This window comes from Myotis brandtii, unplaced genomic scaffold, assembly GCF_000412655.1.
Source record: "Myotis brandtii unplaced genomic scaffold, ASM41265v1 scaffold3339, whole genome shotgun sequence".
Lineage (NCBI taxonomy): Eukaryota > Metazoa > Chordata > Mammalia > Chiroptera > Vespertilionidae > Myotis > Myotis brandtii.
Window position 1 is genome coordinate 12,774 of NW_005362881.1, and position 18,196 is coordinate 30,969.

Sequence of the window (18,196 nt, forward strand, 5' to 3'; positions counted from 1 at the left end):
GGAACGTTGGAGTCCGCAGTCACTGGAGCAAGCAAGCCTCCCCTGTTCGCTTCAGTGCATGGCTGCTGGCCGCCATCTTGGCTGGCAGTTAATTTGCATAAGGATATGCTGATTAGCCAATGGGAAGGTTAGCGGTCGTACGCTAATTACCATGTTTCTCTTTTATTAGTGTAGATACTTCAGACTGATCAGCCTTCTCCAAATACCTTAAAGACACTATGCAGTTTCTCAACACAGGGACTGAACATTTGCTGGTCCCTTCCTGAAATAATCTTTGCCTCCAATGTACCTTGCTGGCTCCTTTTATCCTTCTTGCCTTCTTGTTTTAAATACCAGCTCTTATAATGCCTACCCTCTCTGTCTCTTCTTCCTCCTTCTCCTTCCTGTCTCTCCTCCCCCAATTTCCTTGGTTCCTTGGTGGCATATTTTTAATGACAACACTTTATCATGTTGTTGAGCTAAAAACTTGACCTACTTATTTACTCCTTGCAGCTGGCTGGGGAGTCAAACAATGCTGGAAGAATAATGTAGGACACTGCAGAAGACGATGTTTACAGAATGAAAGGTACAAAATTCTTTGTATGAACAAGCAAAATTGTTGCATTCCCATAAACTTCGAGGAATACACTGGAAAGCCACCACCTCCCCTATTCCCTACAGATTTTCCCACCGATGTTACTGGGGATGTTTTTCCTGCTTCCCCTGGAACTGGGCCCGATGATGCACTAACAGTTAACCCAGGTGAAGGTAGCTCAGTAACTGTGACCAGAACTTCCAGGAAGAAAGTTTCTCCACCGGTTTTGGCACCTACTACTACTACTGTACCTACTACTGCTAAGAGAAATGGTGGTACAACTAACTAACATTTCCTCTTGGGTACGAGACACTAGAGATAACTATTAGGAATAATATCCAGGAAGCCACTTCTACTTATCTTATTTCACCGGAGACAATTCTGTTGGGGATTGGATGACATGGAGACAGACATAATGCTACTGCCAAGACAAGAGCCAAGCAAGTTACCTTACAATTAGAAATGTGGAAAGAGAAGTATATAACAGGGATTCTCTTTACTGGGCTTAAATTCTTGGTCTTTTTCACATGTATTAAAATATATGGTCTAATATTTGGCCTCAAGTGAACATTTGTGTGTCTATGAATTTTCCCTTGTCCCCTCACCCCAAATGAAGGCCACAGTGTGGAGCTGCCTTTTTGGTCGAGATGAAGATTTTGATTTTAATGATGCATGAACTACCACTATCATATATGAAAGAATCTATGAAGGCACATAAAAAGTTCCAGACCAGTCTTCCCTTCCCAATTCTTCCACCTTTTATTATGAGCTCTGACTTAAATACCTGTCTGAATCATGAGATCAAATTTTGTTTAAGGCTTCAACTAGGAACTCACCCAGCTAGAGTTAGAAACTATCTAATTCAGCACAAACACCGATTTAACTAGATAGAGATGACAGTGGGACTTACCTTGGGAGCACAACATATAAAATGAAAAGCTATATCACAAGGTTTACTTATCTTTCCAATGTCCTTTCCTTTCAAAAGTCCACTGCCAGCTATGGTGATCTCATAGCATGCCTCTCCAGATCTTCATTTTGTCTGTGAATACTAGTTAGGTGTAGGGTATCTATGTTTGTGTGCCTATGTACATGCGAGTGCTGTTTATATGACAACTAATGGGTCAGCAGGTTTGCTCTCTGATATCACAGAGAAGGTAATAATTGTAAAGTTGATTAACTATTAACCTGTTGGGCTAAGGCTGAGGTGCTTCCAAGAACCAGAGTCTCAGATGCCTAAATGTTTCAAAATAAAAATTCTTTTTATTTTTGTGTAGATCAAGCTGCCAGTAACCATGGCTGTGGTTTGGACATTAGCTATCGGAATGCTGATCTTTCAGTAGACCTCATATTTCAATGGATCTCAGACCTCCCGTTAGGTAGACAAACCATCCAAGTGTGCCTGGGACTGAGGATCTTTCCAGATCCTGGAAATTAGAGGACCCAACTCAAGACGGTCATCAGCAAACTGGGACAAATTACCTTCCAAATGTACCTCAGCCTAAATTGCTCGTCTCCATTTCTTTGTGTAGCTGACACCTCATCACATAGGTCACAGGTCAGTTCTTCACAGAGGCATTCTTTCACCATAAAAACCTCCCCAGACCACCAATCTGCCTTGTAAAGTTGATTAATTATTCTTTTTCCTTATCTTTGCCTCAAATGTGATATCCTTAGAAATAATCCTTGGCCATGAGACCACTCCTTACCATAAGTTGTATTATTTTCTTCCTATCACTTAAACTCTTGGAAATTATTTTGCATATTTTTTTGCTCTCCTTCTGAATTACTGAGTTGTTTATTTATTTATGGCCAATCATAACTGCCATAATGTACATATAGTCCTGATCCCTTAATCTTGCTCATGGCTGTGTCCCAAGCTGCTAGACCAGTGCCTTGCACGCAGTAAATGCTCAATAAAAATTTGAAAACATGTCCATGCAATTATTCCAATAAATTAAAAAGAGAACTGCCATGTATGATCTAGCAATCTCACTTCTGGATATATATCTGCATGAAATGAAATCATTATCCTGAAGAGTTATTTGCACTTCTATGTTCATTGCAATATTTATCATGATAGCCAATGTATGGAAACAACCTAAATGTCTGTTGACAGATGAACAGATAAAGAACATGTTCCATATACACACAGGAGGATATTAATCAGCATTTTAAAAAAAGAAAATCCTGCCACTTATGACAACATGTATGAACCTGTAAGACATTAATTATGCTAAGGGAAATAAGCCAGATGAAAAAAGAAAAATACTGCATGAGCTCATTTATATGTGGAATCTCAGTAATCAAACTCACAGAAGTGGAAAGTACACAGTGGTTACCAGGGGCTCTATGGAGGAGGAAATGAGGAGTTGGTCAAGGGATATCAAGTTTGAGTTATACAAGATGAAAAAGTTCTGAAGATCCATTGAACAACAATGTAACTATAATTAACAATGTTGTGCTGTATACTACAAATTTGGTAAAGGAATAGACCTTAAGTACTTTCACCACAAAAGAAAGAACAAAAAAGAGGTAAAACATTTTTTAAAGGATTAAACGAACAAACAGACTGAGAGCTATTATTTGTAAACTCAAACATATATAACAAAGAACTCAAATATAGAATATGTAAAGAACTCTCAAAATTCAACAGTTCAAAAATAATTTACTTAGAAAATGGGCAGATGAACAGACATTTCACCAAAGAGGATATATAAATGGCAAATACGTACATGTAAAAATGTTCAACATCACTAGCAATTAGAGAAATGCAGATGAAGACCAGGATGAGATACTACTACATAGATCTTAGAACAGCTAGAATTAAAAACCATGACAATTCAAATGTTGATGAGGAGAATCTTTCATACGTTCCTGGTGAGGGGTTAACCTCCCTCAGAGCCTTTGCTCTTCCTGCTCTCTCTGCCTAGAAGATTCTAGATATGCATGTGGCTATCTGCCTCAGTACATTTAGATTACTACTCAACATCACTTCCTCAGAGAGTCTTTTTTCTTTTTTTAGTAAGCTGTTCAAAACACACACACACACACACACACACCATATTATTCTCTATTCCTTACCCTACTTTTATTTTCCTTTATGGCACTTGTAACCATGTGGCATTATATGTTTGTTGTCTCTCTCATTAACCAGAATGGCAGGACGTTGCTTCTCCTCCTCTTAGACCCAATGCCTACAACTGTGCCTGACATAAAGATCTATATTCAGCCAGTTCAGCAGTCCTGAAGAACCTGAGAGAAGTGGTCATGCAGACTCAGTTTGTAGCATTTGGACACAGGAACCACCACTTCTCCCAGACAGTCCAACCATTTCCAGATGGTTCCAGTCATCAGAGTTCTTTCCAATTAGTTTAAAACTGCCCTCCTGCAATTTCCACCTAAGACCTAAAAAAAATTTATATATATATATTTCAGAGAGGAAGGGAGAGGGAGAGAGAGATAGAAACATTAATGATAAGAGAGAATCATTGATCGGCTGCCTCCTGCACGCCCCCTACTGGGGATCAAGCCCACAACCCTGGCATGTGCCCTGACCGGGAATTGAACTGGCAACCTCTTAGTTCATAGGTCGACTCTCAACCACTGAGCCACACTGGCCAGGCTCCACCGACGACTTTTAATTCTACCCTCTAGGCCTGCATAGAGCATGTCTTTCAGAAGATAGCAACTATAACTCTCTTCAGCCCATTACTACTTTTCAGGTTAAACAGGCCTCCCTTTCCATCATTACTCAGGCATAGTCCTCTGAGATGATAGAAAGAACATGTGCTCTGAGGACAGGTAAACTGGGTCAGAACCCAGACCTCATTCGTAAGCACTGTGTCACCTTGAGCAAATCACATCTGCCTATAGGGAGCCTGCAAGGATCCTAGGGGTCATGTATGTGAGAGTTTAGTGCCTGGATTCATGCTCACTGTTTTTCTGAAGAAGGTACTACCAGGATATCAAGGGCAAAACAGATTTTCTGAATCTCATCATGCTGTCCCTAATACTTGCTGAATGTAGGAAGAAGAGAGTAGAATAGAAGAGTACTGGACCCATCAAAAGGAGTAAAATAATTAAGACAGATCATAGGCCCAGAAAATATATCCCAAGAAAACAGAAACACCAATCAGAAAGGATATATGCCCCCCTATGTTCATAGCAGCACAATTTACCATAGCTAAGATCTGGAAACAGCCTAAGTGCCCATCAGCAAATGAATGGATTAGAAAAATGGTACATCTACACAATGGAATACTATGCTGCTGTAAAAAAGAAGGAACTCTTACCATTTGCAACAGCATGGATGGAACTGGAGAGCATTATGCTAAGTGAAATAAGCCAGTCAATGAAAGAAAAATACCACATGATCTCACTCATTTATGGATAATAAAGACCATTATAAACTTATGAACAAAAATAGATACAGAGGCAGAGCAACATCGAACAGACTGTCAAACTACAGCGGGAAGTCTGGGCAGGGTTGGGTGGGGGTGTAAGAGGTCAACCAAAGGGCTTGTATGCATGCATATAAGCATAACCAATGGACACAAGACACTGCGTGGTAGGGGAGGCCAGGGGAAGGTCAAGGGGAGAAAAAAAAAGGAGACATATATAATACTCTTTGTAATACTTTAAGCAATAAAACAAAATTTAAAAAAAAGAATGTAACTTACTTTCCAAAAGAAAAAAAAAAGAAAATTTAGAGGACTCACAAACTTCCTGCTGGAGCCCAGGCAGTGCTCCCTTCCACACCCTCTTTGTTGGAGAACCCACCTGAAATGTTTTTGCTCGATTCTTTGAGGCTGGAGTCCAAGAAAGGCCCAGAAGCAGCTAACATTAAAGAGTTGGAGTAGGAAATAAGGAGGAAAATGCAGAGTTGGAAAGAGCTGAACTAGGACTTGGATTATGAGGGCTCTCAGTTTGTTTCTTTCTTACTCACAAGGTGACGTTAGTCAAGATTTTTCTACTCTCTGGGCCTGCATCTTGTCAACTGAGACATGCCAATTCTAAGATCTACCAAGATATGAGTGAATACTATACATGCATTCATCCATTCACTGGTTTCAACAGTTGTTAAATACACACTCTGGATGTACAGAAATCCCAGCGTTCAGGGGTCCCTACTGTCAGGGCGTCTCACTGTCTATTAAAAGTTGCCCTCAATGGTGATAGTCCGATAGGGAAGATGAACTAAGTAAATACTTAGTTCCAATTCATCAATAAGCATTTTGACAAAAGGAAGGATGGAGAGGGGGTGTGAGAACATAAGGAAGGAGGTTAATGACCCAAAAAGAGGAGCAATAAAGGCTCCTTGGAATGTGGGTCCATTCTCTCCACAACGCCACAACTTGTGTAGGACTTGAACATACTCAGCTAATGCCTTTCACTGTCTCAGATGATGTCTAGAGAAGGACTCTAAACACTAGATGATCCGTTTATACTGCTGACCTGCAGGCTGATGTTCTGGGTGGTGAAACATTGTGCTCTTCTCTGATTTATTGTCCATGACTCAGCCCTACCCAAGCCAATAAAATGCAGAGTGAAGATCTACCTCCCCTAGGACGTTCAGTATGCTGCAGGATCATTCCTCACCCCTCTCAAGATACATTAAACTCTTGTTCCTGGCTTTAGCTGTCCTTGTGGTTCTGGCTCAGGCTTCCCCAGGTAACTAAACTATGGAGAGGGGGGAAAGGGAGTATGAATGGGGTCCTACTCATAGAATCATTGGAAAACTGAACATGTGTAGGAGTTAGGATAGCCCGCAGGGATGACTGAGATTTGGTGAAAAGCCTTACAATGAGTATGCTCCGTTAATAAGGGCAGTCTGTCACTGACCATGATGATGCTTCCTATTAGGGAACCTGGTGGATATCAGCAGAAGCCAGGGTGTCTTGTATGAAGTCCCTTCTCTCTGCAGAAGCAACCCCATGTTCTTAATATCCTTGGCCCAGATGTTCATAGAATCTCATCCCAGGCACCTTTCACTTCAATTTCACTTCCGGTTGATAATCACCTCTTGCAGTAACCAGTCCCATTACTTCACCTTTCCATTGCTGTTTGGCTTTGAATGCTCCTTTGAAGCAATCAGAGGAGGCATCTTGCTCTTGTCTTAGAACATATAGTGAAAAAGATGTAGGTTGGTGTTGGATATCTACAGTTTAAGGTGGTGCTGGAGTTAGGGCAGAAGATTCTGGATTCCAAATTAAACATGGCCAGAGCTCTCTAACAATACAACAGGTTTCATGGCCAAGTGGTGAATAACTTTCTAATAGAAATGTTTCCACTTAGGCTTCCCAGTGATTCTAAAGTTTGTGATTTTTAATTCCATGGTTTTCCTTTGGGTCATTGCTGTTGGAAGTTGCCTCTTCTCTTGGATCAGCTTTTCAAACTGAAAGTCTTTGCCAATCACTCAGTTGTTCTAAAAGCAAAGGAAGGTAATTCTGAACTTATCCTGATTTGATTCCAGACTCCCTTAAACTCTGGTGAGGGCAACTTGAGTAAACGAAGGAGTTGCAAATGCAAACGACACTTTGGAGAATGAATCTGCACATTGATTCATGGAATCAGAGTCGTCTTGACTCTGATTTTTCTAGTCTGAACATCCTGGTGAGAAAGCAAGAAATGGAAATTCTCTACCAGGAGGGGTGTCTGGGGAAGAAGAAGTAGAGGGAATCTGTCATTTAAGCCAAAATACTATGGTATCTCAACTGAACTCAGTGTGCTGGGGATGTGGGTCAGCCTTTTATGTTTTATGACCCAGGTAGGGCTGAGTCAGAAACAATAAATCACATAAGGGCAGTGTTACACCATCCAGAACATTAGCCTGCAGGCCAGCAATATGAATTGATAATTTAGTGTTCAAAGTCCCTCTCTAGGCATCATCTGGGGCACTTGAACAGTGCCTGGCACATGGTAAGTGCCCAATAAGTCACTATTGAGTGAATAATGAAGGGAGGGGGGAAACAGGTAATTGAAGGTGCAGGCCCACTCCCTGGATTTGGGGATTAGGAGGAACCAGAGTTGATGAGACTGTGAAAAAATTATGGATATGGAAACATAAGTATAGAAATAAAGTCCAACTGGAGGAAGAGAGATAACCAATCTTATCTAGTAAACATTAAGACCAGCAGTAGGCATTCTACATGCACCATTATTACAATTACCAACATCTTTAGTAGAATAGTCTTTACTCTTTTTCATGTATTTGTTTATTAATTTCTGTTTATTTTGATAGATGGATGGTTCCAAGAGTGCCATTATTCAGTTGGCCAATGCAGGATAGCTTGCAAAGAAAATGAGAAGACGAAAGAAAAATGTGTGGGGAACAGATTTTGCTGCCTCCCTGTAAAAAAGCAGAAATCATCAGACTTCCCAAGAAACAAGAAATGACATGTAAGACTATGGCAAGTGCAACTAACTCTCTATTTAAGACTTGTGACAAAAGAATTTTAACAGACCTTAGAATGAGTCAGTGAAATGACTGTGTAGGCACCTGCCTGGTTCTTAGATTTTAGATAACTGTTGGGTACTCACATGGTCCATTAAAGAAAATATGCTCATTTCAGCTATTATATCTTGTCTCTCTGGTCCTCTGTAGCCTAACATCTCTAGGTTGTCCTAGGTCCGGATACGCCTAATAATATTGGTTCTCATGGTGAGATAATTTTATAGGATCTGGATCCTGAATTCCTAAGCCTCTGACTAGGTGCTATTAGGTCCCTGAATGTGGATGTTTTCCACACTTAATGCAAATTCCACCTTGGCCACACATTTTAATCTGATGTCTCATCCTGGCTTGTTGAGATAGGCCAGTGAGATCTAGAGATCTTCTTTTGCCCGTTTAGCTCAAGGTGTAGCCCAAGGCTCTGCCTCATGCTCTCACTCTTAAAATGTATCCCTTACCTTAATCTCCTAATCACACTTTGCTGTCCAAAGATTGGCATGCCCTCTGACCAGGAGGCAACCATTTCTGCCCCAACCAAATGGGAGGGGGAAGTAGTAAAAGCAAAACAAAACAACCCCCCTCAGCATTTACTGAGAACTTACTGTGTGCAAGACCTTGTTCTAAACACTTAACACATATAACTTCATTTTGTCCAACAACTGCTCCATGACGTTGTTACCTCAGAGGTACGGCAGTTTCAGTTCCCGACCACCTAAACAAGCCGAATGGTGCAATAGCGAGACGAAGTTTTTTGTTTCCCAGTGCATATAAAAGTTACATTTATACTGTATTACAGTCTATTAATTATGCAATAGCATTACGTCTAAAAATCCATGTACATACTTTTAATTAAAAGAATACTTTATTACTAAAAAATGCCAACCATCATCTGAACCTCAGCAAGTCATTAATTGTTTTGCTGGTGGTTGCCACAAACCTTCAATTCATAAAAAAATAAAATAGCAATATCTGTAAAATATACATTATCTGCCTGTATAATGTATTATGTCCCTTTTGCAGGAGAGGAAACTAAGAGAGTTTAAATGCCCTGCCCCGAAAGGCACAGATATCTGGTTCCGTGGCAAAACTTTGAACCCATGATAACTGAATGAGACATTAAGGTTCCTCAAAGTGAAAAATGATTGTTGCAGTAAGAATAGCTTCCCTTGAGTGGGAGCGGCCGGGGAGAGGTCAATGAGGGGGCGGGGGGAGACATATGTAATACTTTAAACAATAAAGAATTTAAATTAAAAAAATTCAGATACTAAAGAGCAAGAAAGAAAGGAAGGAAGAAAAAAAGAAAAGCTTCCCTTTACTCTTCCTACCCAGAACCCACTTCCTTAATGTGGAAGGTGTGGTGAAAGAGAAAGCTTTGTGAGCCTCCCTGTGGTTAAAATAAGTAACAAACCCAGCACTAACTGGTATATCCAAGCACAAATATAAATGGTCCTGCGTTCCAGTTGAAGAGGAAGTTGTACCCACTTAGCCGACAGTCTTAGTTCCGAGGCCAATGCCAGTCAGGTCTAAAATTGAACACAGTCAAAAGACAATGTGCAAAAATCATCACAATAATTGCAGCTCCTTATTTTTCAGCCTATTTCTCAAAGTACGTTTACATCAATTCTCTCATTTACCCCCTGCAATACCGTGAAGTAATATTTATATCTTAAACCTAAGAGGATGTCCTTGGGATGGCTGGAGAATGGGTCAGAGTCTAGGTCTCACATTACCTAGACACTGTGATTCCAATGAATAGTTCAACTTCAACCCAGACCACACCAACGGCTGCAGAAAATCCTTAGAAGCTACCTGTTCTTGTACCAAGAGTTTTTATATATTTTTGGCTTGAGAAATTACGCCCACAAAGGGACCCAGGAGTCTTAGAGAGTTTGGAAAACATGACTCCAGGTCTTTAGTCCTAAAGAAGTGAAAAGGGTGCAGAGGAAATCCAGATGGACTAATAGGATCTGACTAAAATCATCTTACTACTCTAGGCCTCAGTTTGCCCATCCTCCAAATGGAAATGTTGGACTAGATTATAAACTCCATATATCTTTCACACCTCAACACCTTCTTCATTCTTGAAATTATGGTGAAAATCTACTCTCTACCTGAGACTTTAAAAGATGCCACCTCAGAAAGCAAAGACGTGGAATATGAGAGAGACTGAGAAACAGGAAAGTGGCCTCAATCTAAGTACTCAAATCATAATTCTAAAATACACCTTAGATGCCTTTTTGTTCCTCACTGACCCCCATCATGCCAGCCACCACGACTTTCCAAGACTGCCTCCATAGCACCTATTCTCCATCTCTGCCTCTACTATTGTATATTCTAATTCAGCCATCTTTCCTTACCAATAATTATTGGCTAAACTGTGTCCCCTCAAAATTCATATGTTGAAGTCTAATCACCAGTACCTAAGAATGTGACTGCATTTGGATTCAAAGAGGTAATTATGCTAAAAGTGAATCATTAGGGTGGGCCCTAATCCAATAGACTGGCATCCCTATAAGAAGAGGACACAAATACATACAGAAGGGAAACCGCATGAAGACAGAGAAGATGGCCATCTACAAATCAAAGAGAGAGGCCTCCAAAGACACCAACTCTGTCAATACCCTGATCTTGGACTTTTAGCCTATAGAATTGTGAGAAAATACATGTGTTGTTTAAACCAGTGAGTCTGTTGTACTTTTGTTATGGCAGTCCTAGAAAATTAATGTGCACATACTCTAACACTTGCATCCTCTGGGTCTCTTTGTCTCCCATTATGACTCTGACTCACTTTAATCTTTCCATACAGTTGCCAGGGGATTATATCTAAAACCCATCTAACATTTAAATGTTTCCTTTTAAACCCTTCAAAAGCTGTACAATGATTAAAGGAATCATTTCTAAACTCCCTTTATGATAATCTCCTGCCCACCTTGGTAGTCTCCCTTTCAATTCCCGCCATGGACCTCACGAGCAACTTGTGTTCTTGGGAATTCATCTGTTTCTCTGCCTCCCCACCCCCCGGTAAAAATATTTTTAAATATTTCAGAGAGGAAGGGAGAGGGAGAGAGACATAGAAACATCAATGATGAGAATCATCAATTGGCTGCCTCCTGCATGTCCCCCACCAGTGATTGAGCTGCAACCCTGGCATGTGCCCCGCCCAGAATGGACCGTGACCTCCTGATTCGTAGGTTGACGTTCAACCGATGAGCCACCACAGCTGGGCTCTCTCCCCCTTTTTAAATAAGCTTCCCTTTTGTGGGGAAGATTCTTTTTGCAAACCAGATTTATGATTCTCTGTAATCAACATCTAAATATAAAAATAAAAATTTCTTGCCCTAAGCCATGCATATTCATTCCTTTTTCCACCCAGAAAGACCTTTTTATTTACTTTGTTGTCTTTCTTTTTACAAATAAAATTTGTATTATTTAAGGAATAATGATTTTATAGACAACGTGATGATTTGATATATGTATATATGCTTTTATTATGTATATGCTTAAAGTGAGTATGGTGAAGCAGATGTTCAATTTTTCATTTATATACCTACTAGCAGATGAGGGTGCCAGTTCCTCCACACCCTCTCCACCGCAGGGAATTGGCATGTGCTCAGCCATTTCAGCATATGCCGAGTAACATCTCACTGAGGTTTTAATTGGTTTTTCTTTGTTTAGTGGCCATTTAAGTATCCAATTTTGTGAAGTGCCTACCCATGTCTTTTTCACACTCTGTGATAAGCAAGGTAAAATATAATTATCCTTCCTCTGTATTATCTATGTCTACTGGACTATCTCAGCATTTTATTTGCTTTCTTGACTAGAGCCTTTAACCAAATTCAGTGGCTCCCACCCAACTTCCCTCCTCCAATCATGAATCTTTATAGAATAAAAGACAGATACAGGAGGCTGGATGCAATTTTATAGTGAAAATATTTGACAGGAAGATTTCCAGAAGGGGAAAAGGTTGAGAATCTTCAGTACGAAGGTTGACTGGAGGTGGTAAATTTTAACAATTTAAAATCCTCAATTACAGGAGAAAGAATGGTTGAAGATGAATCCACACAGCACATTTGGTTGTTTTCAGCACAGTAATGTAATTCAACTTCTGATTGTTTGCATTTCTTTCTGCACATTCCTTTGTTATTCTCACACGTAATTGCAAATTTCACTGGCTTAATTCTGGGGTATAATCTTTTCATGCTTCCTGGAAAAAATATGGCTATGGTTAGACTCTATGCACAGGAGATGGAACCAAAATCATCTAGATTCAAACCCAAGCTCTGTTACTTGCTAGATCTTAGTTTTTGGACAAGTGACTTCAGCTCTCTGTCCCTTTGTTGCTCTCATCTGTACAATGGCAATAATAAGAAAAGACTACTTCTTTCAGTTATTGTGATTATTAAATGAGTTCATATATGTAAGTTCTTAGAATAATGTCTGACACTTATTAAGAGGTAACTAAACATTAGGTTTTGTTGTTACAATTGTTGTTATTCCCATTGTTGTTGTTATTAGATAGAGGCATTTTTCTGAGAGTTTATGACTATAGGCTTGGGCAAGTTCCCATTTGCCTGAATAGATATATGTTCTCAATGCTCAGCTTTTTCGAGATAGCCAGGTTTATTACAAATTAGGACATACACATGTTTATCAGTGCCTCTGTGTTTTGAAATAATAAGCATGTACTACACATGACACCTTCTGTGCCTTGCCTCCCACAGAAATAGTACTGTATACCAATGGGCACAATAGCATGGACATGTGTACAACTCAATTTATTCCAAGATCTACAAACACACACAAACCCTACATGGACACGTGTGTGTTTGCAATACTCACCCATAGTTGTATATTCACAACCTGTATCAATGCACAGGCAAGTGAACCGGTCACTCAGATATATACATGTGTATCCAAGCCTTTGCCTGAAAACACTTTAGTGATACAATTCCTGACATACAGCTAGCATATCTATCAGCACTAATTAGTAGCAACAGTTGGATTTCTCAAAAAATAAGGCCTTTAGAAAGAAAACAATAACTACTAGCAATCATTTAACACCACTTGTGTCAAGAATTTTTATATGTTACTTCAATGAAAACTATCATTATATCTTCTTTTTTTCAATTAAGAAAACAGAAGCACAAAGAGATACCATTTTCCTGCTGAGGTCCCCAAATTGGTAAAGGAGGGAACCAAGATTTAGTTCCTGGTCTACATGACTCAGACATCTGGAGCGACATCATCAGCAAGATGGTAGACAAGAAAGTTTCAGGTCCTCATTTCCCTCACAGAAGAAACCAAATAAATAACATGTGGACCAAAGTAGCTTTGTGAAAAGGAACTCCAGAACCAGTTAAGAAGCTGCATTAATCAAGCAAACACCTAACAACAACAACAAAATTCACACCCAAGAATGTTAGGAACATTTGTGGCATTTTTGCTCACTTTTCCCCCATCTACTTTTTGGTACAACATGGCATGATCGAGAGGAAGCCATCCAATTCTCAGCTCTTCCATCAGGATGGAAAGAAAGAGTGGAATTTGCTTACAATATTCTGGGTAGTGTTTAAGCCACCGGAGGGACTAGTGTCTGCCTTGTTTGACTCAGAGAATTGAAGAAAATGGGGCATAATTTGGACATCAGATTGGAGGCTGCTGAAAGCAGTGGTGGGCACCACAGCTTGTGAGACTATAGTCCCATGGGAGCCTCAGAACAAGAACTCCTAAATAGGAAGCAAACATTGACAGAATTGAAGGAAGAAATGGACAGTTTTCGTGGCCTCAGGTGGCTCCCACTGCACCAGGTGGCATCCATGACACTAGGTTCCCAGTGGGCTTCCATGAATCCAGGTCCCCAGCTCACTCCGGCATCTGCAGGCTCCATGGCCCCAGGCATCATCCACAGCACCAGGCTCACAGGAATTGAGCCACTCACGCCCCTCTCCCCTCACTCTGAAGCCTGCTGGCTCTAGTGGTCTCAGGAGACTCCCAGGCCTAAGGCAGCTCTGGCAGGACCAGGCTCCCAGAATACTCCTGCAAATCCAGGCCCCAACTCACCCTGGCATCTACCAGCACTAGTGACCCAGGTATCTGCACTGGCTCCAGCTGGCTTCCTCAGTTCCAGGCTCTCCATGAGCCTCTCTGAACCCAGATACCTGTCAGCTCAAGCAGCCCTAGTAGTTCAGCTGTCCCAGGTGGCTACCACAGTCCAAAAAGATTCCTTGGCTCCAGGGTCCTAGAGGACCTCAATGAACACAGGCCCCCAAGCTACCATAGCATCTTCTGGCTCCCATTGCTTCAGGTAGCTCCTGTGGCCCCACAATCCCAGTGGGCTCTGACAAACCCAGACTCCTAGCCCACCCCAACACTGGGCACTTCCATGGAACTAGGATTCTGGTGGGCTCCTATAAACCCATGCTTCTCATTATAGTACCAATTGGCCCTTGTGACACTGTTCTTCCAGTGCATCCCAGAACCGACTAGTTCTTGCAGATATGGGTGCCTCCTGAAGTCCCAAGGCGCCCCCCCCCCAAAAAAAAGAAACCCACTAGCAAACCCAGGCTAGAGAGGGGCATCTGTGAGCACAGAATTCTGATGGGACCCAGTACCAGGCTGACTTCTGCCATCCCAGACTTTTGACACACCCCAGCACTAGGCATCCACAATTCTAGCATTAAGCCTTCCTGGGAACACCACTGTATGGCCCACCCAGAAGAGCTGATTGGTGAAGGGCTTTGCCTTTTAAAGTTAGTCTGTAAAGACTTTTCAAATGCACAGACACCAAAACAAATACACAAGGATAATAAATAATCAAGGAAACATGACATCACAATAGGAAACTAATAAAATTACAAAGATTGACCCTAAAACATGGAGATTTTTGAACTGTCAGACAAATGATTTAGAATAATTCTCAAAGAAATTTAGTGAACTGTAAGAAAATAGACAACTAAATGAAATTAGAAAAACAATGAATGAACAAAATGAAAAGTTCAACAAAGAAATATAAACCATTAACACACACACACACACACACACACACACACACACACACGCACGCAGAAATCCTAAAGTTGAAGAATACAATGACTGACCTAAAGAATCCAGTAGAAACCTATAACAGCAGATTTGACCTAGCACAGGAAAGAGTCAGTGAACTATAAGATAGGTCATTTAAAATCATGCAGTCAGAGGAGAAATAAGGAAATGAATGAAAAAGAGTAAAGAAAGCTTGCATCAATTGTGGATTACCAGTAAGAGATAATCTATGCATTATTAGAGTTCTAGAAGGGAAAGAGAGAGATAGGGAACAGAAAGCTTATTTAAAGAAACAGTGGATGTAAACTTTCCAAATACAGGGAGAATTAAACATACAAGTCCATGAAATTAATGTCACCCAAAAGTTCAACCCAAAAAGAGCATTATAATAAAACTGCTAAAATTAAAGCAAAGAGAAAAAATTTTTAAGCAGCAAAATAATTTTTTCACATATAAAAGAACCCCCATAGGGCTATCAGCAATTTTCTTAGAAATTTTTTTAAAAACAGACATACAAAAAACATTGCAGGCCAGAGCAGTGTTGATGATATATTCAAGTGCAGAAAGGAAAAACTACTAACCAAGAATACCTTGCCCAGCAAAGTTTCTTTCAGGAATGAAAAAGCTGAGAAAGTTCATTACCAAGATCACTTAAAAAGATGCAGAAAAACTCAGGTGTCTCATTCAAGTCCAACCAGCCCTTATCCCAAGTTAATCCAAACTCTGTCCATATCAACCTCACATTCACCTTCCTTGAAACAAACACCTGACAAAACTTGACTCCAAATCCCAACCTTACTTCCATCCTACGCTATCCCAAGACAAACACAATAATTAAGCCACCCAGCACCAATATCCAGCTTCAACTCAACAATAACCCAAATAGAAACTCCATCTACTTCAATTCCAAGCTTCATCCAACTTCACTGCAAGAGCCATTCAACCACAAATATTATTCCCAATCCTGCCTATTCCAAACCCAGTCTAATTTCATAAATACAATCTCTCACCTTCAGCTAATTACTATTTATTTTTCTACCATTACCCCAACCAAAAGGTCTTATCCTCTCCTCACCAAATTCATTTCCCAATCTACAAAGTAACCCTTTGATTGATCTTATAAATTCTCAATTAGGACTTAATTCCACAAACATAATCCATATCCAAACTTTCATCCCAATAACATTACTACCCTAATATGTTCTATGCTAAATATTCTCTACCACTTCTCCACTCAGGAACATCAAACCTTTAAATGGATCATAGCAGTATAAATCCAGTAAGATCCTGGCATAATATGAACTGAGGTTAACATCCCTAAGCTGTCTGACATTAGGTTACCAAAGTTGCAAAACCACATGCAGTACCCCAGAACTTTTGAGAGTGCCTTGAGTTACCTGAAGTCTTATGAACCAGAATCAGAAAGATGACAATGGTAATTAAATAAGCCTTCATAACTGACAGATTCTGAGAGAATGAAGGGCACACACAGGGGACAGAACAGAAATATTTGTAGCAGGGCAGTGCCCTGTTTTATTAGTTTCAGAAGTAGGTTAGGTTGTGGGCAGTGATCTAAGAAAGATGGGACATACTTGAGGTCATCCAGGCAGAAAGATAACATGTATTACATATGTCATCTGGGCACTCGGTGTGAATGGAGGAGCTTTGCCAGCACCCACACCAAGGGGGGCCTTCCCAGTGAGAGACAAAGTAAAATTAAAGCCAGTTTGTATATCGTGTAAATTGGAAAGAAAAATTGGAATAAATGAAAGAGTTAATCAGCACAATAACGAAAAAAACTAGTAATTATAAGAAATAAAGAAACTTAAAAAATAGTTCTTTATACTCCTGTCAGAAGTACATCACATTAATCATTAGCACTTACTGTATATACAGCAGTGTACTAGCCATCAGGATAAAAGAAAAGAAAAAACGATGTGGGAAATTGAGAGAGGGGGGATGGGAAAAGGAAAAAAATATGGGAAGTAAAAACCAAAAATCAGGGAGTAATGGTGAAATAGCAAACTAAATAAGAGATCCACTTCTCACCCTGCCTCCCCCCGCCCCCACCGCCACACACACATAAAAAAATGATCCACTGATGAAAGTAGCTCTGGAAGAGGTCCAGAGTACAAGAAGAATCTACAGCAACCCAATGGAGCACAAAAACCAAGACTGGCTGCATTGAAAAGTGTTGGAAGCATTTTATCAACATCACCCACCCCAGCCTAGCAAAGCTCAGCACCAAGAGGGATCCCCTCATGAGTGAACTCCATCTGCACAGGAAAAGGAGAGAAAAAGAACTCCAGAAACCTTTGCCACCAGGGAACCAGTCTTCACCACCGCGTCTCTCTCACATCGATGTTTCTCTCTGTTTCTTTCCCTTCCTTCCACTCTCTCTAAAAATCAATGGAAAAATATCCTTGGATGAGGATTAACAACAACAAAAAGACACTACAAAGAAAGAAAAGTATAGGCCAATATCCCTGATGAACATAGATGCCAAAAATCCTCAACAAAATATTAGCACATCAGATCCAGCAATATATTAAAAAGACCCTACACCACGACCAAGTGGGATTTATTCCAGGGCCGCAAGGCTGGTACAATATTCACAAATCAATAAATGTCTCTACACCACGACCAAGTGGGATTTATTCCAGGGCCGCAAGGCTGGTACAATATTCACAAATCAATAAATGTCATATATCACATAAACAATTAGAAAGATAGAAATCACATGATCATATCAATAGAGACAGAAATGATAAAAACTCTCAGCAAAGTGGGAATAGAGGGATCATACCTCAACATAATAAAAACTATATAACAAACTGACAGCCAGCATCATACACAATGGGGGGAACTAAAAGTGTTTACCCTATGAACAGAAACAAGACAGGGTGTCTGCTTTCATTACTCCTATTCAACATAGTACTGGACTAGCCACAGCGATCAGACAAGAAGAAGAAATAAAAGGCATCCAAATTGGAAAGAAGGAAGTAAAACTGTCATTCACAGATGATAGTTTTACATAGAAAACCCCAAAGACTCCACCAAAAAAACTGCTAGATTTCATAAGTGAATTCAGCAAAGTAGTGGGGTACAAAATCAACATCCAGAAATCG

At 40.3% G+C, this 18,196-nt stretch overlaps 1 protein-coding gene across 1 annotated transcript in view; it reads left to right on the top strand.

Annotated features, from left to right (window-relative positions):
- The window catches only part of LOC102255803 (beta-defensin 125), a 10,192-nt gene extending 9,121 nt beyond the window's left edge, over positions 1-1,071 (top strand). The window contains exon 2 of the mRNA XM_014543755.1: positions 493-1,071. Within this exon, the coding sequence (XP_014399241.1) occupies positions 493-863 (371 nt within the window). The 3' untranslated portion in view covers positions 864-1,071. The remainder of the gene's footprint in view (positions 1-492) is intronic.
- Positions 1,072-18,196: the final 17,125 nt, after the last annotated feature.